This window comes from Ptychodera flava, unplaced genomic scaffold, assembly GCF_041260155.1.
Source record: "Ptychodera flava strain L36383 unplaced genomic scaffold, AS_Pfla_20210202 Scaffold_33__1_contigs__length_2856901_pilon, whole genome shotgun sequence".
Lineage (NCBI taxonomy): Eukaryota > Metazoa > Hemichordata > Enteropneusta > Ptychoderidae > Ptychodera > Ptychodera flava.
This window is the reverse complement of record NW_027248355.1, coordinates 2,289,318-2,314,060: the sequence shown is the minus strand read 5'-3', so window position 1 is coordinate 2,314,060 and position 24,743 is coordinate 2,289,318. Positions and strand designations below refer to the sequence as shown.

At 36.9% G+C, this 24,743-nt stretch overlaps 1 protein-coding gene across 1 annotated transcript; it reads right to left on the bottom strand.

Moving 5' to 3' along the window:
* Positions 1-172: 172 nt before the first annotated feature.
* LOC139127573 (uncharacterized) lies at positions 173-16,931 on the bottom strand. Its single transcript, XM_070693477.1, has 8 exons — positions 16,585-16,931; positions 13,281-13,481; positions 12,328-12,375; positions 10,959-11,152; positions 4,068-4,362; positions 3,366-3,522; positions 1,886-2,339; positions 173-989 (listed from the first exon to the last, which is right to left on the bottom strand). The coding sequence occupies exons 2-8, from the start codon at positions 13,454-13,456 to the stop codon at positions 766-768; spliced, it is 1,548 nt and encodes a 515-aa protein (XP_070549578.1). The 5' UTR covers positions 13,457-13,481; positions 16,585-16,931; the 3' UTR covers positions 173-765.
* Between the last annotated feature and the right edge of the window lie 7,812 nt (positions 16,932-24,743).

Genomic DNA, 24,743 nt, shown 5'->3' with positions numbered 1-24,743 from the left:
GAAGGATGAGGTGGATGTATATTTTAGGTAAAAAGCTTAAATTTTGGTATTAATGATAAAATTAATCCTAATCAAAAATTGATACTATTTTATGTAATGCAATATTTAAGTTAAAGCAAGAGCTTGTGTAGAAAAAACCACTATTTTATTTTGCATTATCTATTCTCATTCTAAAATGGCAAGGGTTGAAAGACAGACACTCAAAAAGGGTAGTTAAAAACATGACGAGCTAAATCAAAATGCCTCTTTTTCAGCATGTAAAATCTTTATTGCCAAACAAAATAAACGTTTTCTTATAGAGCACTTAAAGCAAATAATGTGAAAGTCTAGAACATTTTGACCCTGCCAGAGAGGAATCTTCAAATAGGTGATTTGCATATATTTTCATAAGTTAAGTTACGACTGCTTAACAAGCTTCAAGGTAAACCTAACCAATATTTTAATTTTTGGTTATAAAAGTTATTGAAATGGAACGAATATTTTGCAAAAAAAGTGATTTTGAGCAAAACACGCTGTGTTGGATGCAGCGTCAAATTAAATACGAAAGCATAATTCGAAAGTACAACAAATGCCAAAGCGAAATAGCCAAAAGAACCATAAGACGGAATACTGATCACGTGAGAAGGAAATGCTAAACATTCAAAATCATTATTCTCGATAGACATAAATATCAACCTTCATGAAGTTCATTAACATATTAAAATATGTAAGACAAATTCCTCGTAGCCTGTGCATATTATGGGGACAGTCATTAACACTGCAGCGCTACCGAATACATTTAGAGAAATCAACAATTTCATGCCCTGATTTTTGGTAAAGATAGTCTAACAAGAAAACCGATATCATGTAATTATCAGAGAAATCAGAGTCCAGACTTAAAATTCCTCCAGACTTGGCCAATCCATCGTGAATCATTTTTAAAGCCTTGGGAACTTTCTCCACATCTCGGAACTTGTGGTAGTTTTCTGATGTAAGATTACCACTTTTAGCTGGAAAAACAGGAAAAGAATATGGAGAGTTAGTATTACGCGTCAGATGTTTATGAACCCAGTAGTATTGTTTGAAATAATATTAATAATATGCAAATGCCAATATGAATTATGATATATTAAACATGTAATATTATTACGTTTACGTTAGCAACGGCTCTGTCATTGTGCTGATGATGTGCAGTGCTGATGATATGCTCTGCTGATGATAATATATATATATATATATATATATATATATATATATATATATATATATATATATATATATTTATATAATCGAAGTATACAGATGTCCTCCTAGGATATTACAGTGCTCGATACTAAAAGTAGACGCTTATGAATAATAATACAAATTATTTCAAGTAAAAAGTAATATTATCTGTTACTAAAGATAGTATGTGCCAAGAAAATTTTTTGCTGACACTTTTCTCTAAGAATATTATATTTCAATCTTCTCTTTCAAAATCAAGAATAAAAAATCGGGGTTACCGTGCAAATTTTGGAATTAGAGAAACAAATTACTCAAGAATTACCAATATTTGAAATTCAAAATGGCCGCCATCCCTTTGTTAACTCTTTGGAGAAAAAAATGAAATTTTCGATTTTCGAAAAACTAAGCCGGTGTAAATTTATCTAACACCAATATCTTTAAAATTCACCTCAAAAAGTGGTTGCTCAGAAAAGATTTGAGAAATATCTGTCCCCGAGGCGCGTTCTACCTCAAGTTTAATGCATCCTACAATCTTCAGAGAGAAGAAAAAGTTTGCTTTTTGAAGATTGCACGATGCATGAAACATAAGTAACAGATACTAATACTTTACTTGATATCGGCGTTCTTGTCATTATGAGCGGAATGGCTAAAGAATATACAAGTTTAATTATAAAAAATGTACCTTGTGGCGGGAATGTAGTCCTGGGTTGTATCAATCGCAATTTTCTCTTTGTAATAACGTCAGAAACTACTTTGTTGACACCCGGCGGAAGAATATAGTGAGCTTGGAGACCAATGTCAGACAATCTCCTCTCGGCGCTGACGATTGAAACTCTTATGGCATTTGAGTACTGTATTTCCCAGTGACCATTCGACATCGGTCCGTCACATCGAATTCCAATTTCATACTTTGTACTCCACTCTTTAACTAGATCCGGGAATTCCTCGGCAAAGTCACCGTACACAAATAAAGTCAAGGGCACATCAATGGGATATGCTTTTATTGTTGCGATTAGTTTTCGCGCTCTTTTTGCATTCATTCCAACTTCTATAACAACGGACACGACAGTTTTCCCATCGATGACGTCACAGCTGTTGATCGTTTGCCCTACTGAACCAGGCGTGTCATCCGAAATCTGTGAAAAAACACAATCCACAAGAAATGTTACTCCCACACCATGGTATATAATATAATTGTTTTCCTGCTTTGCACGACTTAAAATGGAACAAGCCAATCAGTTTCAGTACTTACCTCGCAGGACAGCCTGTGTGCCAAACCACTCTGTTACGATACAGATGCATTTTGACGAAGTGATTTTGCTTGCTCGATATAAGAATGACATATATTTATTTTTCTATACAAACACCTTTTTTAAATATTTAAGCAAAAGAATGTTTGTGTAAACATTCTATATTAGAAAATTCAACCATTATTTTACCAAATTAATAGTAACAATCATGGGTCACCGTTAAAAGTTTGATAATGGAGAAACAAATTTTTGATATTTTACCGATATTTCAAGTTCAAAATGGCCAACATCCGTATGCTAATTCTAAGAGGAAAAAATAAAAAAAATTTCGATTTTATAAAATTAAGACGGTAAAAACATTTTCTTTCTGGAAAAGCTTCAAAATGTGTCCAATCAGTGAAAGTTCAGAAAAGAATTTAAAAGTTTGAGAGCCCTAATATTTGTCCGGAGTCACATTCTACAAAGAAGTTTAAAGAAATTGTAGAACATTCGATTTATTCATTGACAATTGAACACTTGTAAAGACCTGTGATTTTTGCCCAATTGACGAAATCTCACCATTGGTCTTCCGACAAAACCGTGAAAACTCTATAGGGATTAAAGGAAGGCGGTCGTCAGAACTGCGCATATACGACCTTCGTGTTTACAAACAATGTCTTTCATGCACTATATATAGATGCATCGTATAAACATAAACTGCAACATTTAAATTTACTATGTACATTATAACAGACATGTTTTAACTTTCATCAATCGCCCAACGTACACTATTTGCATCGGTCTTAGAGGTCACTAGTGACTTTTTAGCGCAATGCCGACGACTGTATCCCTTTAAAGTCACCCCTGCTATCAGGATGCTTGACCCATGTAGATTGGCTGTTGTGATTGAAAAGGGAAACTTCCATTACTTACCTTTGGTAAGTTCACCGTGTCAAAGTCTTTGAATTTTCTTGTCTCTGCCGACCACGTGATGATGTCTGTAAATTCCTTTGCCACAGCGGTAGCGATTCGTTTCTTTTCTTCAGCTTTTTCGCCTGTTGGCTGCCAGGAATGATATTCCCCATAAAATCTGGCAAAGGACAAAGATATGTACATGGTATCAATTATTTAACGAAAGACGCTGGCATTTTTAATTATAATTGCTTTCGATATTGAGTTTGTAAGAGCGAAACTGCACTCAGTCCAACTACAAAGAGGATTCACCAGTTTAGAGACATGGACTCGAAATAGGGTATCTTGAGTTTGGTAAAGGAGACAAGTCCGGTAGTCTACTACTATAAAGGCTTAACCGTAGACTTTCGATATTGCTTTTCTTTTTTACCGATCTGCCGGAGAGAGAGAGAGAGAGAGAGAGAGAGAGAGAGAGAGAGAGAGAGAGAGAGAGAGAGAGAGAGCTGGGGAGGTAGATAGACAGGAAAGAGGAATGGGAGAGCCAGACCGGCCGACAGAAACAGACAGAAAGACGCAAAAAGATAAAGACAGACTGACAGACAACGTCACAGAGCAACAGACAGAGGCACGGATACATAGAAACAGGTAGACATATGGATAAAGACAAAACCATACTGTGTGAGCGGTGGTAGGGACAATGAACTTTGATACAACAATACCTACTTGTCAATCCATGCAAATGTACCATCTTTTAGCATTTTTCGCAAAATGCCGTACTCTGCGCCCTCAACGTCCAGTTTAAAGATGACATAGTCGTTTTTATCGACGTTTCGTTGTATCCACTGTGACAGGTCAACCGTAGGAATGACGTCATGTCTAGACAATCTTCTACTACCGCCGTCTTTAGCAGTGCGTTCTTTTCCACTGACAAAAAGGCTTCCACCTCCCCACTGCATATCCCGTCCAGAGGTCTTTTTCCCTGGAAACCATACTTCCTCGTTATACGCGGTCATATTTCCTGTCGTGAATTATATGGTAAATATATTTAGATAAAAATATTTGCAGATACAAATATGTTCAGCGGGCCTTAACATGGTAAAGCTTTAAATAAGAAAAATATTCAGTTCTCGTAAATTATCTTTCTCTGAAATAGGAAATGGAGATTATTTCTACAAATTGTCCGAAAAAATATTTCTACGATTTTCTAGTCTCATTTACAAGCTTTAAATCAGACAAAATCCACTTCCAAGGCTTGCTTTTCCTATCATTTAAATTTCCACGGAAACAGTTCATTTTGTCATTAAATTAACTTTCCTTGATATTGTTAGCCTTTATGTTCGTAAACACTCATCATACAAGAGAATAGTGAAGAGAGTAAACTGTATATGTTTGAATGATGATGGATTGTCAAAAGTTAGTAAAAATGAAACATTTGTGATATAGAATAGTGTTAAATCCTTATAATTGCCAGTTGCGTGATCTTGGATATGCCATATGTGTAAACACGTTTTCCTCAATTACATGTTATTATTAGGATCACGTACTATTCGGATATAATATGTAAATGAGCTTTTTATCAACTTGGCACTGCTCAATGCTTCATGGATCAATTAAATATCTATCAGATCAACACATGTAGTACGTTTCATCAAATTTAATGCTGTAATTTTGGAGTAATATTACTAATGACAAAGTTCATTTATTATGAAAATGAACTCTTATTTGAATTGACACTACTCATTGTTCCATAGCACAATTACACATTTATCAGATCAATATCTGTACTAACCAAATTTGGTTCAGTAATTTTAGAGTTATATACCTAATTACAAAGTACATTAAATATGCAGTTGAACCCTTAATTAACTTTACACTATTAAATGCTTTTCACCACAGTTAGATATCTGTCGCATCAGTATCTGCAGCATATTTCATCAAATTTGGTGCAGTTATTTCCGATTTATATGACTAAATTCAAAACCTCATGAATATGCAAATTAGCTATTTATTAATTTGACGTTGCCCAATGCTTGTTAATACAATAAGATATATATCAGATCAATATCTGTTACATATATCATCACATTTGGTACAGGAATATCAGAGTTATGTCACTACATACAAAAGTTTATTAAGTATGCAAAATGACATTGACACTCACAGTATTATCATAATGTTCTGAGATTGTCATCTGTGAAAAGTTTATGAAATTTTGTGCAGTATATCTTGATATATGTCGACACTGTCATTACTGTCTCCATAGGAAACCATTACATGAAAAAATGATACGTCATAACTTCATTAATATGCAAGCCACAATAATCATAATCTCATTAATTTTTGCGAGTAGCATACGGAACCTGTGTACCAAATCTGCCTTTAATATGTACAGTCGATTTTGAGTTATCGTGTAAAGACAGACAGACAGACAGATACACACTTACACACACATGGACAGACAGACGGATATAGCTATGACATTAGCTCACGTGTGTGAACACGTGAGCTAGAAAGCAGTCATATTATAGGTACAATCTACATCAAGCGGAATGAGAAATTGAAGTGGAAAATTTATCAGAGGCCGCTTAGGACATTGACTTCCAAACTTACTGATGAAAGAGATGAGTGTCCAGGTTTTACTTGCAGGAGGATTTTAGTGGGAATGAATTTACTAGGGGAGAAATTAGAAGGCGTCACTGTCTTTAAAAAATATTTCAAAACAAAACAAAACGACTTGCAATAGTGCCTCTTCACAATTGAATTGTCCTTGTTAATGTTCTATGTCATATTGAAGAATTCCTAAGACACCCTCATTAGAGTCACTACATTATTAATGTTTTCATATTTACTTTCTGAGCACAGTAATTACTTTCATTTCTGCTATCATTTCGAAGAGTTCCTATAACACCCTCATTAGAGTCACTACTGTCCATTTCTTACCCATCTGTGATTTCGGTGGAGAAATCTGATCAGCAATGTCTGGATTTACCCACCTTGGCAGTGATTCTGTAGGGCTGTGGTCTTCACACAAAACCGAACATTAGTATCAATTTGAAAATACTAGACAAACTCAATGTGAAGGCCCTCTTTAATGAAAATCAGGGTATTGTGGAACACTGATTTAGGTTTAGGTTGCAATGTGTCAAGTAACGGAAAATACGAGTCAGTATATTTCATTCTGTTGTAAAAGAATATCAATGGTGGAAAGTTTAATCACTTTTTCCATAATGAGTTAGATTACACATCTGCCTATCAAATCTTCCCTAAAAAGTGTGGAATTGTCCTGAACTCTAAGCGCGAAAAATGCGTTTTTAAAATCCCAAACAAATGCTTAGCCATCAAATTGTATAGAAGACATCCACGATAATCTCCTGAAGGCTTCACCACTGAACGGGTTTTACAAAAACACAATTTGAGACATAAATTTTGTGTCAAAGGCGTAACCGCTGAATCGATGCCTTATCCAGTTCAAAAGGTCAACACAGCGTCTTTGAAGACAATGACCACAGCCCTGTGTGAGCTCAAAAGATTACAGTCTTAGCCTCAGGCTCCAAGCTTTCCTACAGAAGCCAAAGGTTATTTGCTATTGTAACTTGAGACGACCAGTGACAGCCATTTTACCTATCCTTGTTTGAGTAGTTCAACTACTGGGAGGACAACAAAACGTCCAGATTGGCCACTGTAAAATGTCTTTTGCCCACCACCGCTTCCAGAAATTGAGCTGAACTAGCATATCACATCTAAGCTACATTATGTGAAGTACCCCTAATTTTGACAGTGGTTATTGCAATATGCATGCCTTTTTATTCAGCTGCACAAGCACTACACTATAGTGCTGAAATACTATTTTAGCACTGTACTGGGCATGATATAGGTGAATTCTCAGCAACTTTGGTCCATTGTTTATGTATGCAATGCTATAATTTGTGCTAAGCCTTGGTTACATGTTTCTTCTTCTATCTAACTCTACTCCTGAGGGCGGGGTTTTCACTACGGGAGAAGAACATGCGAGAGACTGAGGGGTAGAGCGTGAGAGGCCCCCTCTTTCACTGAAAATTTTGAAACCTTGATGAGTGAAATAGTGCAGTCTGGTGTAATCTGTGAGGTGTTTTCGATTTAGAGAGCACGAGAGGGGGTGTTCCCATTTGTCGTATCGAAAATCTTGACAAAAATAATGTGTGATTTGATGCAATCTGGTGCAATCCGACAGGTTGTTCTGTTTGTTTTGTACTATCAGAGTAAAAATGTTTAAAAATGGCATTGAACACTGTTATTTTTATTACATTTTTTGCATGACCAGTGTTTGGATAACAATATTCATTAATCCAACAATGACATTACATTTGTACCTGGTAAAAACAGCTCTCAGTTTACCAGAGATCGTAGATCACATAATTTGTAGGGGAAAGGTAAAATGAAAAATATATAAAAAAACAATGATCATTATCCCCCAAAATATCCTATATTTTAATTGTACTCTACTCCATGGACAACACTACAGAAATGTACCGCTCATTCAGGCTCAATGTCACTGTATGATACAGGGACCGTCTCACAACGTAGCTTTACTACATTCATTAATTAAGTCCGAGCTTTATCTAACATGATCAATGAGACTCTCGTACACAAAAAAGATCGCTATCTAATTTGTGTACGAGAGTCTCATTGTCAGGAAAGTATCCGACCTTTACAGGCAGGTCTTGGCTGTTACCATGAATACAAAATCCAGCGCTGCGACACCGCATAGCGAACTTATGTAATGCGTGACTGCAGAACTTAATCACCAAATTCATCTGCGATTTTGTTGTGTCATTTGCAGAGTCTTACATTTCTGTAAACGCTATTAGTTGACCGACATTCAGAGTCAATATTTTTTATATCATTCACTATCTGTTTGCAACTTAGGGATTTTACAGCAGATGAAATTACCTTTCCAGCCGTGCAATTTCTCCCTTCTGCCGACTTCTATTGTAAATCCTGTTCCTGAGGTATGTTGAAATTCTCAGACTTTTGACATAGTGATTATACAAAGGGCAAACAGTTGGAAGAGTCCTGCGATTGATGTTGATAATTACTGTGACAACTGTTACTAATATCTTTACTTTGATAACATAAGTGTAGTATCTTGTTCCACCAAAGTGTTAGGGAGTTAGTTGGATATTGTGTGTATATTGTTAGTATGGGCAATGGAAAAAATGGAGAGACCAACATTTCAACAGGGCCTTTATAATTCACCAGGAAAAGGGAAAGCCATCTAATCACCAAGAAAGGACAATCTGGACAACCCCTAAAACAGAGAGAGAGAGAGAGAGAGAGAGAGAGAGAGAGAGGAGAGAGAGAGAGAGAGAGAGAGAGAGAGAGAGAGAGAGAGGTACAGAGGCACGATGTATTTTGCTGTCCCTGGTGGTAAATAGTAACCTGAAAGGGAAAAGCATGAATGAAGGTATTTGGTATCTACGTTCATTTAGTTTTACTGAAGCTAAGATTGTTCACGTCATCTGTTAAGCAAGAGGGGAATATTAATCTTTACATTTGTATGATACATATTTAAATTTGGAAATTCTGCGCATAATTTTTTTTATGAGGTTACATTGTAACATCACGTTCGTTCTGCAGTTACACATTGAAGTAAAACGCTTGACAGAATGTGATTAACCGTTTAGAATTTTAGATTGCTGTTTATTAAGTGTTTATGAGATGCTACGAGACAGTTCAAGGCCCAGTAGCTACGGCACTTTATGATATTTACCCAGTATTTTTGTTTCATGTCGACATCGCCCCAGCGTTCATACGAACCTACTACTTAAAGTCACAAACACACCTCGTACACTTCTATAGTGCGCTCTTTTTGGTGGCATTTTAATTAAAATGATCCTAACTTGATTTAAACTGATAAAAATATTAAAGGTTTACAGTCACCTGTAATTTAATATGCCTATATAAAGTCAAAGGGGCGTTCCTTGGTATTCAAATGCCCATGTGAGGGCGCTGTTTTTAAAAAGCATCCACCCGCTTAAAATATGTTATTGGTTAGATTTTCTCTTTCCATGTTAACTATGGCAAAATTTGAACAGGTGTCAGTATACCTTTAATGCAGTCAACACAAGTACAGCCTGTTTACAAGCTGAATACTGTGTATCTCAACATGCCTAGGGAAGTAAACGACATAGTTATTGTTAAAGTAGCAAAAAAGTAGAGCTACTTGACCCAACAATGCGACTTTCAGGCAAATTTGATATGCTATCCTACTGGATGTAAAATTTATACAACAAGCAAACGAGAACTTATGTTGGCATCTTGGTAGAGAAACATACAGTGCGATTGCGATGATTTTCTATCAATCCCTCTTTAGGGAGCCGTTACGGCCTGGTAGTCGGAGGAAAGAGGGGGAGAGGTGACTCAAACAAAATGTGGGGAGGAAGAAGGTGGTCATTCAATATTTTGTACGAAATAAATTGAAACACCTCTCAGATTGCACAAATGCACACATCAATTTATCAAAATTTTCTCTTGCTCTGCCCCTCGGAAGGCCCAACTTGAACTGTTGTGAATCCATCTTTTATATCACAGAAACATATGTTTTAATTGACTTCAGTTGAATAACCATTTTGTCATTTAACCATGCCATATTCAGGGTCTTCATTAATTTAGAAGTTGGCAGCGTGAGCAATGACTCAAGAAGACACAGGTTTTCCATTCCTGCGTATTCTTCAATATATGGCAAACTGAAAACTGTTTTTAACGAAATGTATTGTCATTGTTTGGTCGTTGAAAATTGTGACTCAAACAATGACCATGCAAAAGTTGAATTAAAGTAGTAGTATTCAATATTATTTTGAAAACGTTTTACAGAGTGCAAAATACATTGAAACACCTCTCAGCTTGAACCATTACACACATCAGTTTCTTATAATATTTGATATTAGGGGTAACGCCCACTCGTGATTTCCCCCTTGGCGTGTTCTAACAGTTTTACTTAAAAAACAAATTAAAAAAACCTCTCAGATTGCAGCAGACTGCACCACTGAACACATCAATTTCTCAAACATTTCCTTGGAAGATAGGTGACAGCCCCCTTCCATACTTTCTCCCTCAGCCTCTCGCGTATTTGCCCCTATACTTTCAAATTCTGCCTAGTCAGATACGCTAGTGAAAACCCTATCATGATATCCATCAAACAATATACTATATAGTTGGATAACGCTTATAACGTGTATTTTGTTGTCACTTGAATTTCATTTTTATGGTTTCACCTTTTTTATGAGATACACAGATGAAAATCTAGCAGGGTAGATCAGGATATGAAAGGTCTTTACTATTGCTGTATTGCGTAAATTCTACAGCTACATCAATTAGTTTTTAACTTTTCTAAGTAGAGGGATCGTTAAAAATTTCAGAGTTAGAGAGGGGGTTACTTAAATTCGATCATGGTTGGAAGCGGGAAGGTCACTCGAACCCAAACCCCAACCCCCACCCCCCACCCCCCCCCCACCAGGTCGTAAATAATGATGGCCGCCTGATGAGCAAGTAAATTTTAATTTTGAAGAGAAAAGTTTGACATGTAATCCTACGTTTAGTGAAAGCATGGACGTGCAAGAAAGTGTATTGCCTTACCGTCCTTGTCAGCAACACCGACAGGGCAGTGGAGTGTGTGACCTTTGTCCTGATAATATGCAAAATATGGTGCCAGTCCTGCATCAATCTCAAATGAGTGGATGATGTAATCTTTTGCATCCGGGTACGTTTCCCTGAAAAGATTGACTGTTGAAGCTACGTTGGCACCGCAGTCTAACAATATTTTCCTTGGTCTTAATCCATATGAGAGAGAGAGAGAGAGAGAGAGAGAGAGAGAGAGAGAGAGAGAGAGAGAGAGAGAGAGAGAGAGAGAGAGAGAGAGAGAGAGAGAGAGATTTTGTCATTGTTCCAGCGAGAATTTGCCTAATACAGTATTTTTATGATCATTTGACCCCTTTGAAAATTACTGCCCTACCAATAAGCTTTTAACCAGTATGAACATACGTTATGTGGATAAATTGATAAATAAATAAATGAATGAATTCATAAATAAATGAATAAGTATATCAATAAATAATTAGAAACATACATAAATAAATAATGATTACAAAATGAAAAAATGAAAAACAGATCTCGGCAAACCCCGGTATTTACAATTAATAACTTGTCATATTCACATACTGCTCAAACGCGTCACTATTATGTGCTTTTTAGTTTCGCAGATTCTTCGCTGACGTTAGACTGGGATTGTCTTGTGTTTCGAATATGTTGTCCTCATGCATTTCTTAAATACATAAGAAGTGACACTGACCAGAATATAAGAATTTACATGACAGATAATAGGTTTGTTGTGTATGATTCCTTTAACTAATAGCTTGCCATGCAACAATGATGGTGACTAATGACGCATGGATACAATCACACGGACGCTTGTATTAATTTTAAACTGTTACGAAGGTATATCAGACTTAAAATGAAATTAAATCAAGTCGAAAAGCACGAATTATGTTTATTGGATTCGCTTGATCGGATAGTAGACTTTTAATTGAATTATCGTCGGCACTAGTACTGTATTGGCCAGATGCGATGAAGGTAGTGCCTCGGAAGCGAAAGACATTATTTTGGCTCATAGTTCACTCAATGAAATCTTCAACCATTGTCTTACCAAATCAAGTTTAAAAATCAGGGGTCAACGTGCAAAGTTTGGTACTAGATAAACAAATTATCTGACATTTACCGATATTTGAAATTCAAAATGGACTCCACCCCTGTGTTAATGTAAAAACATCGTGCAGGAGCTGTAAATTAAGCCAATGAAGTGGTAGCTCAGAAAAGAAATGTTAAAAATTTTAGTCTGAATATCTCCCCTGAGGAACTTTCTACGTTAAACGTTCACATTTGATTAATATAAACCTGACCACTTCCATTTTTGCATGCAGTGTTTTAGTCATTGCCAAAGGATACTTACACTGTGTCTGTCTCTGTTGCTGGTTTGCCATTCGGCTCTGCTTGAAACCTGATTGAACAATGAACACAAAATTTGTTATGATCTGTTGCTTTATTCATGAAAAACCGTGTGTTTGTTCCGGACATCCTTCCGTGAAAACAGTTGGAAAGCTAGAAAGCACAGAACACAAGGCGCACTGGAATACGAAATACAAATACTCGGAGTCAGCATGTACAAATAATAATAATAATAATGAAAAATTAAAAAAAAATAATAAAACAGGGTCCTCGAATTTTCTGAACCGTGTGTTGCTGCTCTTATTTATGTCAAGCCGGACAACAACTCACGGTTGCATATGTATTGCAACGATACATGCAGAGCTAGAAGAGACTGACCGAAGGCATTGCTGCAGTGGGGTGTGGTATACCTGAGACCACTAACACCAAATGTTTTACCATTCACTGCACGTACCATTGTCGTAGGAAAAGATGGATAAAGATCACTTTGTGACAACCAATTCATTTGATTCCTTTCAATTATTTTGTCTTTATGATAGTTGGCATTCTCCTCAACCGCATAGACATACTCGACGGACTTCCCGAAGAATTTTAATTTCACTGTTTATGGTTATGTGGTAGCAGTTCTATCTGACTACATAACAGTACAGTCGTTGCCCGGCCGTAGTAGTGTGTGCCAACCTGAGCAAGCACTTTGGCCGTACAGTGCATTGCAGATATTCAGTCGCAGTTTATGTAGAGGGTCTATGATCGGAACAGAAGAAAGTTTCCAGAGTTACAGAAAGCAAAATAGAAATTGACGACCACAGAAAAAACAAATTTCATTTTTGATACTTGCAACAATTTATTTAATAGTCCACTTACTCCAGGACTCCCTGCATATTAATATTCCCTGCTTGTTCACGTAAGCTGTTAATGTCTTTCCTGAGTGACTTTTCCAAAAATTCTATGACCCACCTTTGGCATGTCTCAGCCTTTTTCAATATATCAGAACACATATGAGCACTGTCACTATCTTGGGATTGCATGGCGATGGGATTGTCATGCACTCTTAGGTGAGCCAACATATATCCGATACCAAAGCTGAAAAGAGTTGTCATTGCTAGGAATAAAACCTGTCTGCGTGCCATCATCTTATTACTTCGAGAGATAGCGACCCTGAAAACAGCAAAGTGGTGAATGGTTAAAAGAGAAACAAAAAACAATTATACTAGGGTGAACGAAACATTTGTTTTCGGCATAAAGATTCACCCAATGCGTATTGCTAATTTGTCTACATATGATTTTTTATCTACTTCTCATTGTCTTACATTGTCTTCTCCTCATTACGAAAATCTTCATTGCAGACGTAAAAGCTTTTGAAACATGATTATATGTCAAATAGTAATAATGTATGTAGTATATACATGAAATCAAGATACAGTTTTTCACGATCTAAGCTATCCCTCTATTCAAACGGAGTATGGTTAATTATATGATGATATTATTCAAAATACACCCTTTGTAAAGGTTGGATCTTTGTCTCGGTCTTAGATATATAAGCAATAAAGCACACCCAGCGATGGTATACCACGAGATTTTGACCAGTTCATGACATATATGCACGAGCGATAGCAAGTGCATATATGAAGTGAAATGGTCAAAATCGAGTGGTGTACCGTCGCTGGGTGTGATTTATTGCTATTATATCATAACAGTATATTGAAATTCTGGCATGGAACGTCATAAAAGGACTTTTCCTCAAACCGAGAGCTAGTGCGCATGCCTGCCGTGGTATATCGCCAATATACCACGGTTCCTTTCGCGTCTCGACCCATCAGGTCGCTGTATTTGCACCATCAATATACTGGTATGATATAATTGTTTTTTTATCAATTGAAGTAATTGTCCTTCATACACTGAGGAAGAAGGCACCTCAGTGACAGATACTCCGTTTATTGTAAAGCTCTTGGACAAAGAGAATATTTACTGTCTTATTTCTTTCAATAATCGAAAAATTTATATCTCCATTGAGTTAACACTGAGATGGTGGTTATATTAAAATTGAAATAAACATAAATGTAAAGTAATTTCATTATGTAGTGCCAACTTTGCACTGTTGCCCGTTATTTTTTTCATCATTTGGTAAGCGAACGGTTGAAAGTGTCATTGTAGAAAGTTTGAGCAAAAGTCTACGTCGCTCATTTACCTGAATTATAGTATTGTGACTCTGGCTTTTGAATTGTTACGCGACCATCTGACACCTGCTACACAGGAATTATTGTAGGATGGCAATAATTTGTGATGTGTACACACTCAATTAAACATACTAAAATGGATTTGTCTCATGGACCCCTAGCTTTGTACTATTTTCCTAATTCTTACAACTCCCTAGCTTCATGGAGATTGATGCGAAACTATACCCGTCTCCATGGTAATCAACTCTTTCAACAGAGTCAACCTTAAAGATGGAAGTTCAGCTGACCTATCCGGTAACCCAGCTATCTTTCTTCTTTTCACTAAGAGTTAAAAGCCTTTCCGTGCTTGAGTAAGGCTGAAAACAACACAATCAATCTTTATATAGTGAGCACAATGCTGAGCGACCAACTGTAAAATAATATTCCCAAGGTCACATGGAAGTCAGTTGAAATTGTTGCTCATACAGTCAATAAAATGAAGGTGAATTTTAATTTTCAACGTTATTGTGAGTCATTGCGGCATCGTTAATTTTATAAGATGACACCAGTGCTGATGCTGGTCATTTTGTCGATATTTACTGGTAAACTGGAGCATCATGTGAAAATTACACCGAAACTGCACCAAATCTTGATATTTTTCACACTCAAACAATGAAGGTCAAAACACTGAACGGAGTAGTGGACACTTTGTCAACCTGCAACCCTGCTGTGAATGGCCACGGTATGGGCAATGAGCGTCCGCATTTTTAACGACCTATTGACTAATGCATGGAACAAACTAGCACAGGAAACCCAAATCGATTTTACTTTTCACTTTTTTGTGATAGTGGCAAGGGTCTCCTCCAAGTGATGTTTACTTCAAACACGACTGTGCATTTAAGAATTTAGCTTGTTCTTGTTCTTAGGTAAATGATATCCTGAAGCAGGACCTCTTAACAAAACCTTATCCAGTTCTATAATTGTATTAGTCTACCAACAAGCCAAGTTTCCCAAAGTGTTGTCTCACGAGGATGACAGTATTCTGTCTGGTCTGTAGTAACGCTTAGGCCGCTGTTCTTGTGAATAAGGCGTGTCGCCTTTTACGGCGATGAATTTGTGAAATCCCAAAACAGGAAAATTGCTAAGAGTACACGTCGAGTTACATCATCCAAGACAATGAGGCCTTGCACTAAATATCAATAAAGGGTTATTTTGGTGAACACTGTACATATCTATCAGAGATTTACTATCAGATCCTTAAAGAGTGTATCCTGCTCGGTAAGCTCCAATAGAATACGTCTTTTCAGGAGAACGTTAATTTCTAATGCATGTCTATACTGTTGCAACCAACTCCTCATATGGCCACCATCTCAGTTTTAACTCAATCGAGAAAAATCGAATTTTCGATTTTCTAAAAAAATGAGACGGTGAGAATTTCTCTTTGTCCAAGAGCTTTCAAATAAACCCCTACAAATGTAGGACCAAACAACTACCCATCCCTTTACGTCTAAGCATTCCCCTTTCAGTAGCTAATAGCCTGTCACTGGTACTGACCAGCTGATCTAAATTCTCAGGTTATTTTGAAGTTTTACCCGCTTGCACTGCTTACTAAACCAGATCAGGATTCGTCTGGAACAAAATGGTCTGATATGCGTACACATAGCTTTTCAAGGAGTAACCTGAAATCAGTAGCAACAAGAGACACTTACCGCTTCTAGTCTTTAATTATGTTTTTGCTTAAAGGAAACTTCAATTAAAAATGTTCCTGTCTTCACGTAATGGCAAGAAAATCACGTGTTTCAAATAAGGGGTGCTGTTTTTAAAAGAATGACAATCTTACCCTTGGAGCGATAATTTAAATTCTAAAGCAGCGTTACCTGCACCACGCACGTTATCACCGTTTGTATGTATTTAAAACCATGACCAGACGTAGTGAACATTCAAAACTTGCTAGACATTCCTAGATAATAAAAAATAACTCACATGGTCTTTTGGTTATCAGATAATATTTAAAAGCTTATGTGAACCAACAAGATTCGAATGATTATTTCCTTGTCGTTAAGGTAGATTAGAAATATTCCCGTTATGACTCTGAATAAACTTACCTATATAGCTGTGACTGGTCACCTTCTATCCGTGAAAAAAACAGTTATCTTGGTAGTTTCATGGCGTGATTACAAAACAATATGTTTTACTGTGGCCACTCCTTTGGTTTCTGCGCTAAATGATTTCGGTGCATACGCATGCGCTAAACCGTTTCAAAGCATGTCGTATGTGAAATGGGAGGTGAACTTCCGAAACCACTTGTATCTCTTATGAAATGTAAGTACGCCATAACACCAAAACTTCAGCTTCAGTACGTCACATAGTCCATGAGTGATGTACGTTAGCAACGGTTCAAATACGGTCAGTTGACATGTAAGCAAGCGTTGTTATCGTTGCCCAGCAGGGACGACAAACTCTTCCGGGTCGTGCGTCGGTCTCGCCTACCTGGACCAAAAATAGTTTATTACCTCCTCGGTAGTACATGACAAAGAAGATATTACGATCTCCTCGTCTACTAGCAGCAATATTTGGAGTAACGTTTGAAGAGTTCGGTGATATTTGAGTTCTCTTTGTAACATGTACAATTATATTGAAGCAGTATTGGACCTTGCATTATAGTTTGTCAATACACGCCGTAAAAAATAAACATACGGAATTATATTTGATGTTCAAAGATACAGAAATAACCTCTAAATGTTCATGTTGAAAGGACATTTGACTGTAGATATTGGCTCTTCAAATATTGCAGTATAGTAGTAGCTTTATATTTAGGCTTAGGACCGTTGTTATCATTATATGTAAAAAATATTGCATAATAATTTATTTTAAGTCATCCTAAAATTTGCCATAAATCAGTTAATAGCAGAAAAATAATATGCGATGTACCACAATAGCGTTAAACAAATTTAAAGTAAGTTAAAAGCAGCATTGATAAATGGTCTGATAATAATAATAGAAGCAGTGTTCAAAACTTTTATAGAATCTGTCCTAATGTCATAAATTTATCACTGTTTCTCTTTTTGCTTATTGGTGTATTTATCTCCAAACTGATATTTCTCCCCACTGCTGAGTCGTATTAAAATAACATGCTTTAGCAGTTAGTCTCCCAACTACTCTCTTCTCATAAAATTTACAGAGAACGAAACATTTAGACTAAAGCTAGTACAAGCTACCTTATTTGTCACTTTTCACCCAATTTCCATTCTGTATAAAGGTTCAGAATACTGCGAACGAAATTTCAGAAAGGACACATACACAACCCTGTAAGCAAGGTATAGCCCTATCTTGTTATGAAGTAGGACTCATACATGGAAACCGTAGGATAAAGTTCAAAACCTGGGTCAAAGTTCACCAAAGGTCGTTTTGAAAAAAGTACAATGTCCTTACAACGTTTCAAAGACTGTGACTTCAAAGGAAAATAAAGTACCTCTGTCAACATGACAATGCAAGGTCGATGAAATGAACTATTTCCCAAATTAACGTATACGCCTATGAATACATGCTTGAGTAAAGTTCAATGCACATAGGTATGGCAGTTTTTTCAAATTTGTATTTGCGTATAAATGTACAAGATTATCTGGTACATTACTTGAGACACTTATGAAGGTGCGTTTAACTTAACATGTACATTTGACTTTCTTGTTTAACAAATGTACATTTATGACATGATCTGCAACAGTAGCCCAGAATGGTTTTAAAGAAATAAAATTACCAGCACCTGAAATATCTTTCTAGTTCTCTACAGTTATACAGAAAGCGCATGCGTTAAGTCTTTCACCTTCAACACAACCAAGGTCGTGTTATTCATGATTGCGAAACAAAGCCAAGCCAAGCCCTCGCCGTCCCAAGCAACTTACTATTCAGACCTACAAGGACAGCTCTAAGAAACTGTTCATTTCATTGTATTTGTTCATCTGTACAGCTCGCCGACACTAGATCAGAAGGAATGTAGAAATCTATTTTTATTTGATGCTTTGTTAGATAAGACTCATTCATCTAAACTTTGAATAAGGACTTCCAGATTCCAATAAGTACTCGAACAAAAGAATGACCTGCCATCGCCCTTATGGAAGGCGTGTGTTTTTCTGTCCATCGATTTTTGTCTAATCGTTACGACTCTTTTTTTACTCAGGAATAAAAATTTGCAGAACTGAAAACTATTATCTGTAAATGAAGTGTTACGAATTCAACATTTTATCATTTGACTTCTCACTTGTTTCTTACCAACTGAAATGTACAAAGTCGCGTACATAAAAAAACATTCCTTGAAGTTAGCTTTATTAAGGTATCATACACAGATGAAAATGGCCACCGTTAATAAGAAATGCGAATATGTGATGAATTGTTATCTAATTAAGAAAGAACGTAGCTAATAATTCTAGTAGTTGACCCGATTCCATCGAATTAGAAATGTTCACTATTTTAAATGAACATCTTCGTTGTAGAAAGCTAGATGTGTATACATACAACCACAATCACAATAACATGTCTGTCAAGCACCCATCACCATAAAGCATTGTCGATGTGAGCTCCTGCCACATGCCATCTTCTATAAAGAGATGAATGAGGAGAAACTGGTATCACCGTGCCAAGTTCTCGTGAGCTATATTATGGTCATAGAAAACCAAACGTTGTCCCTAGTGATAGACGATGTTACGAATTAGCAAACGGAACCGCACTATACTCTCTCACTAGAGTTGACCTCAACTGATCGCAAACAATAACTACCAGGTAGTTTCAGACTATGTATTGAATCCGACCAGACAGGTCCACGCCTAGGCACAGAATAACTAAATAGAAACGACCTGTGATGAATCATTCTGTTGAAAGCTCAAACAAAGCTGCTTACTCAACATGACCCAATCAGTACGTGACAAGCATTCAATGATCTGACGTCTGCACAGTATATATGTCGTTTGTATTCAACTCTCTCCTTATAAAAAAGGGAACAGAATTGTGACCGAAAGAGTAGCTAGTCTGCTACCACAAACACTATACAGTGTTACTTTCCTCTTCACGTTAATATGTCTATACTAGGGAGGCAAGTTGTCGATGAAGTTTAGCGGAAACGAACCGCTTTCAATGGGCAAATGCCGTGACAATTTCTCAGGACACAGTTACACACTGAAAAGTGGTAGAAATGACAAAATGACAAGAAAATGATCAGTCCCTTACAGAAACAAATCATATTACTTAATCAATTTTGAAGCATGACCTTCCAAATACCAAGGGATGCTGTTTCCCATGTCCCTGCTTATCGATCAAGAAACAAGTTAATAGCATAATGAGACGACGCAATTGAGGTGACAAATGATATTTGCAGTCTCACGTATTGGAAGTCCAACCAATCCTGGCCCTTTATCTACATTAACGAGAGCTTCGGGCGATGACACGACCTGACCGTTTCTGACGAAAGGGTATTCTTTAGTCATTAGCATGACAAAAGGGCGTCTCCACAAATGTTGTGACTTTATGCACTACAGCTCCAGGGGCAGCGAGGCCTTTGTAAAATTTGATATCAGAGTGTCAGTTTAGGTAGTAGGCGCCTCGAAAGTGAATGACTTCAACCTTTTCTTAAACTTCACTTAAAATTGAAAACGGCCGCCAACCTTGTGTCAACTCTACTGGGAAAAATATAAATTTTGTCTTCGGAGTAACTACGATGGTGTATGTATTCTTACTGAAAGAGCTTTAAATACAGCCCCTACGAGTGTGTAGATTAGATACGCTTTGGAAAAATGGAGAGTCTAAATACATGACCAGAGGTACATTCTATCCTAAAAATTTTATTGAAATTCTTGTGCATTACGTGTGAATTCGTTTGCATGCGTACTGTTCTTTACAATACGCTGTCAGAAAGTGTACACGCAGAGAATAATGGGACGGGTTTTGCTATTTGAAGCCATATGGTATAGAGCAATATCGCCGAAATATGTGGCTGCAAGATTTTTGCACTTTTCGTGAAATCTCTGTATCGTGTAATAGTAAGGAAATTTGCTTTATGAAAGTTTAATCTTCACAAAATTTGAACCTATGGCGCAATGTGACTTGGAAAAGACCTTTTAGTGAGGTGATTAAATAATTGAGCTGTTTGGTAATAATTTTCGCCGTCTCACCTATTTTCATCGAAATAACGGACATGAATATTGGTACAATGGCGAGGAACATTCGACTTTATACTTGCGCTTGGGATAAAGTATGGCGTACTTTAGCAAGGCACTTTGCTTATCATTAGTGAATTAGGTACCTTATCTGCTTGATAGGCAAAAGGAAATTGGTCAAGCAACAATGTGCTGGATTTTTTCGATAAAACTTGCGCGAACTGTAGAAATCTAACTCTAAATAGAATACTTAGTCGAACTGAATATGCTTGACAATTCTTAAGAGGCCCTTCTATAATTTTGTAAAGCAACATGTTGATTTATTCCTGATCAATATGTTCAGTCTTCCATTCCTAAGGTCACATAGGGCAGTGCAATGAAAAGAGTCAAACGGTCTTGTCACAGGAGCCTGAAGACAGATATGCTAACTTGAGCGGAAAAAACAGCGCTTTTGTGAGGTCAACCTTCTCAGTGAGTATGCATAATTTCTGTTTTCTGAAACAGCAATTTCAAATTATCCTTGTAGTAGCTTCCAAGGTATTAAATATGAATTATTCTAACTTGGTGTTCCTAATTACGTTTTAAGGACAGGTTCAGGAACTGCATATCTGTATCATTGAAGCAGGTCACGCCCTTACCAAAACAATGGACAAGGGCTAAGCAAAGAATTTGTTTGCTTGGATCCAATACATCTCCTGAAAAGGCCTAGAGGGCTAGTTGTATGAGTTAAAGGCAAATTTTATGTTCAAAGTGTCTGGGAGGAACTTTTCTTTTAAGAAAACAGTTTCCCCTTTCAAGTGAATCAATGACATCGAAATATTTATTGTAATTTATTCCCTTCGTAAAACATTTCACGACATCAATATTTTATCAACCATTATATTACAGCTTTGTCAATACCAGTGAGTTTTGTGACTTCTTCGTCGCAGATTATTATGGATAATCTATTCGATTATCCTGTACTTTGGGCCCTGATGTTTGCTACAAAGTCACTGGCTTTGCAAAAACTATAAAATAATATCAATAATGTACCCCTCTCGGCCCACAATTGACGAAAGCAAACTTTGTACGACATAATGTACGAGCCGAAGCCGACTACATTATGGAGTGCAAAGTTTACCACTATAGGAAAAAATTGCAAGACTGGAGCGAGAAAGTGACGCTTTCTCGCAATTGGTGAGAATCACCAGTGAGAATTCATAAATTCTCACCGGTGAGCTGTGAGAAATGCACTCATTGGTGAGAAAATAGATTCTCACCGGTGAGAATGGAAATTCTCACCAAACACTGTGAGAATAGTAATTTTTACGGTGAGAATCAACCAGACTCACAATTCATTGGTGAGAATCAGCCAGACTTGTTGTTCACTGGTGTGAATCAATCTCGTTAATTCTCACCAGTGAACAATGAGTTTGGTTAATTCTCACCAATGAACAACGAGTCTGGTTGATTCTCACCATCAAAATTACCATTCTCACAGTGCTTGGTGAGAATTTCCATTCTCACCGGTGAGAATCTGTTATCTTACCAAGGAGTGCATTTCTCACTGCTCACCGGTGAGAATTCAAAAATTCTCACTGCTGTAGCAGTGAGAATGACAAGAGATTCTCATTAATTGCGAGAAAGCGTCATTTTCTCTCTTCAGTCTCGCAATTTTTTCCTATACTGTACTGTCAATTGAACTTTTGATCTTAACATGTTAGATTTTAGTCACTTAAATATAGTCGCTTCATATTCTTGAAGTACACCAAAATTTTGTCTATGGAAAGTACGTAGCCTTATCCTCCTTACCACTTCGCAGTGTGTAACTGTATCTTGAGAAATTGCCATGGCATATGCCCATTGAATGCGGTTCCTTTCTCGCTTAGGACACCTTAACTTGATCGACAACTTGCCTCCCTTATATAGACATATTGACGCCACAAGGGAAGTAACACTGTATAGCGTTTGTTGTATGAGACTAGCTACTCGTTCAGTTACAATTCTTGTCTCTTCATTTTATAAGAAGAGAGTTGAATACAAACGGTATATATACTTTGCAGACGTCCGACCATTGAATGCACGTCACGTACTGGTTGGGTCATGTTCAGTAAGCAGCTTTGTTTGAGCTTTCAACAGAATGATTCATTACAAGTCTTATTCTACTTCTTTATTCAGTACCTAGGTGTGGACCTGTGTGGTCGAATTTAATACATGTTGTCCGAAACAACCCAGCAGTTATTGTTTGTGATCAGTTGAGGTCAACTCTTGTGAGAGAGTATGGGGCGGTTCTGTTTGCAAACCTCCTAACATCGTCTATCACAGTAGGGACCAACGTTTGGTTTTCTATACAGTTCAGGAGAACTTGGCTCGGTAGTACCAGTATCTCCTCGTGCACCTCTTCATAGAAGATGGCATATGGCAGGAAGAAGATAAAGAAGCATTGAAGTGCACACATCGACAATGCTCTATGATGATTGGCCCTTGACCGACATGTTTTTGTGACCTTGGTTGTATGTGTACTCGTCCAGCCGGTTACAACGGAAGATGTTAATGTAAAATAGTAAAAATTTGTAATTCGAAAGAATCGGGAAAACTTATAAGTTCCGATATCGATTTTTCGTAATCAGATTACAGTTCTTTCTTAATTAGATAACAATTCATCACATATTCGCATTTCTTATTAACGGTGGCCATTTTCATCTGTGTGTAATACCTTAATAAAGCTAACTTCAGGAAAGTTTTCAGTGTACGCGACTTTGTACATTTCGGTGCCTAAGAAACAAGTGAGAAGACAAACAGCTAAAAAGAGTTGAATTCGTAGCACTTATCCTGCAGATAATAGTTCTCCTTTCAGTAAATTCTTATCGGCAGAGTATTAAAAAGAGTCGTAAAAATGAGACAAAAATCTGTCGACAGGAAAACACACCCCTTCAAACGGGGTCATGCTAGGTTATCCTCTTGTTCGAGTTCTCAATGGAATGTTAATTGCTGTCGTTATTCAAAGCTTAGATAAGTAAGTTAAAACCAAAATTCAAAATACGTTTTAGGCTGAATCTTCTTTCTCGATGGTCTTGTTTCTTACTTTCATTCTCAAAACACACAAATATCGTCAAACTTTAACCCTTTCACCCCCAGTTCCCTGTATACAGGTCCAACTTTACCATAGAAAACAATGGATTTGGGACAAACCATGGTGGTGAAAGGGTTAAATACATAAGCATCCGGAGGCCACAGATGTCCAATCAGACATTAAACATATTTTTTGCCAAACAAACAAAATAACTAACAAACAAACAAGCAAACATATAACATGAATACCTATTGTTTTCAGACGATCAATCAGTGCCAAGACCACATGCGCATGTTATATTCCTTTGTTTGTGATCGGATGATAGATGTCAGACTTCTAATTGACTTTTGTGAAATAAATTTGCGATATAACCGGTAACGCAATTTAGGTTAGAAAGCATCCAATGAAGATACATTTCTACATGTAAACATAATTCGTCCAACCAAGTGTTGGCGAACTGTACAGATGAACAAATACGAGAGAAATGAGTAATTTGTTAGAGCTTTCATTTTTGGCCTGAGTAGTCAGTGGTTGGAGACGTTGAGGGCTTGGCTATGACTGTGTGTCGCAATCTTGAGTCATGCCACCTTTTGTGTGTTTAATTCAATATTTAATCAATTTAATTTAATTCAATTCAAATTAACGTTTTTGTCCATTAATGAAACACGCACAAATGGTAAATTTTCTCTTGGTACCACAAGGTCGCGACTGACAATAAAGTGAACCTGCCGCATGCGCTCTCACCGTAAATGTTCAAAAGAAGGATATTGCAGGTGAATGGTAATTTTATTTCTTTAAATAGTAGTTCAAACCTGATAAATGTTGAAAACCAGATAAATTTTGAAAAATATAATTATGTTTCTATGATGCGAGGTCCAATACTGCTCGTTTCAATATATATGTGCATGTTACAAAGAGAACTCAAATATCACCGAACTCTTCAAACGTTACTCCAATTATTGCTGAAAGTAGACGAGGAGGTCATGATATTTTTATCATCTGTTACCGAGGAGGTCACAAACTGTTTTGGTCCAGGGAGGCGAGACCGACGCACGACCCGGAAGGG

What these genes read in the sequence shown, in the direction of transcription:
- LOC139127573 (XM_070693477.1), bottom strand. Translation starts at nt 13,456, where the DNA reads ATGATGGCACGCAGACAGGTTTTATTCCTAGCAATGACAACTCTTTTC. An exon ending in ACATTTGCATGGATTGACAA is followed by an intron (nt 3,523 to 4,067) that starts GTAGGTATTGTT and finishes GTCCTTTGCCAG; the next exon opens with ATTTTATGGGGAATATCATT. An exon ending in GACTACATTCCCGCCACAAG is followed by an intron (nt 990 to 1,885) that starts GTACATTTTTTA and finishes CTGTTTTTCCAG; the next exon opens with CTAAAAGTGGTAATCTTACA.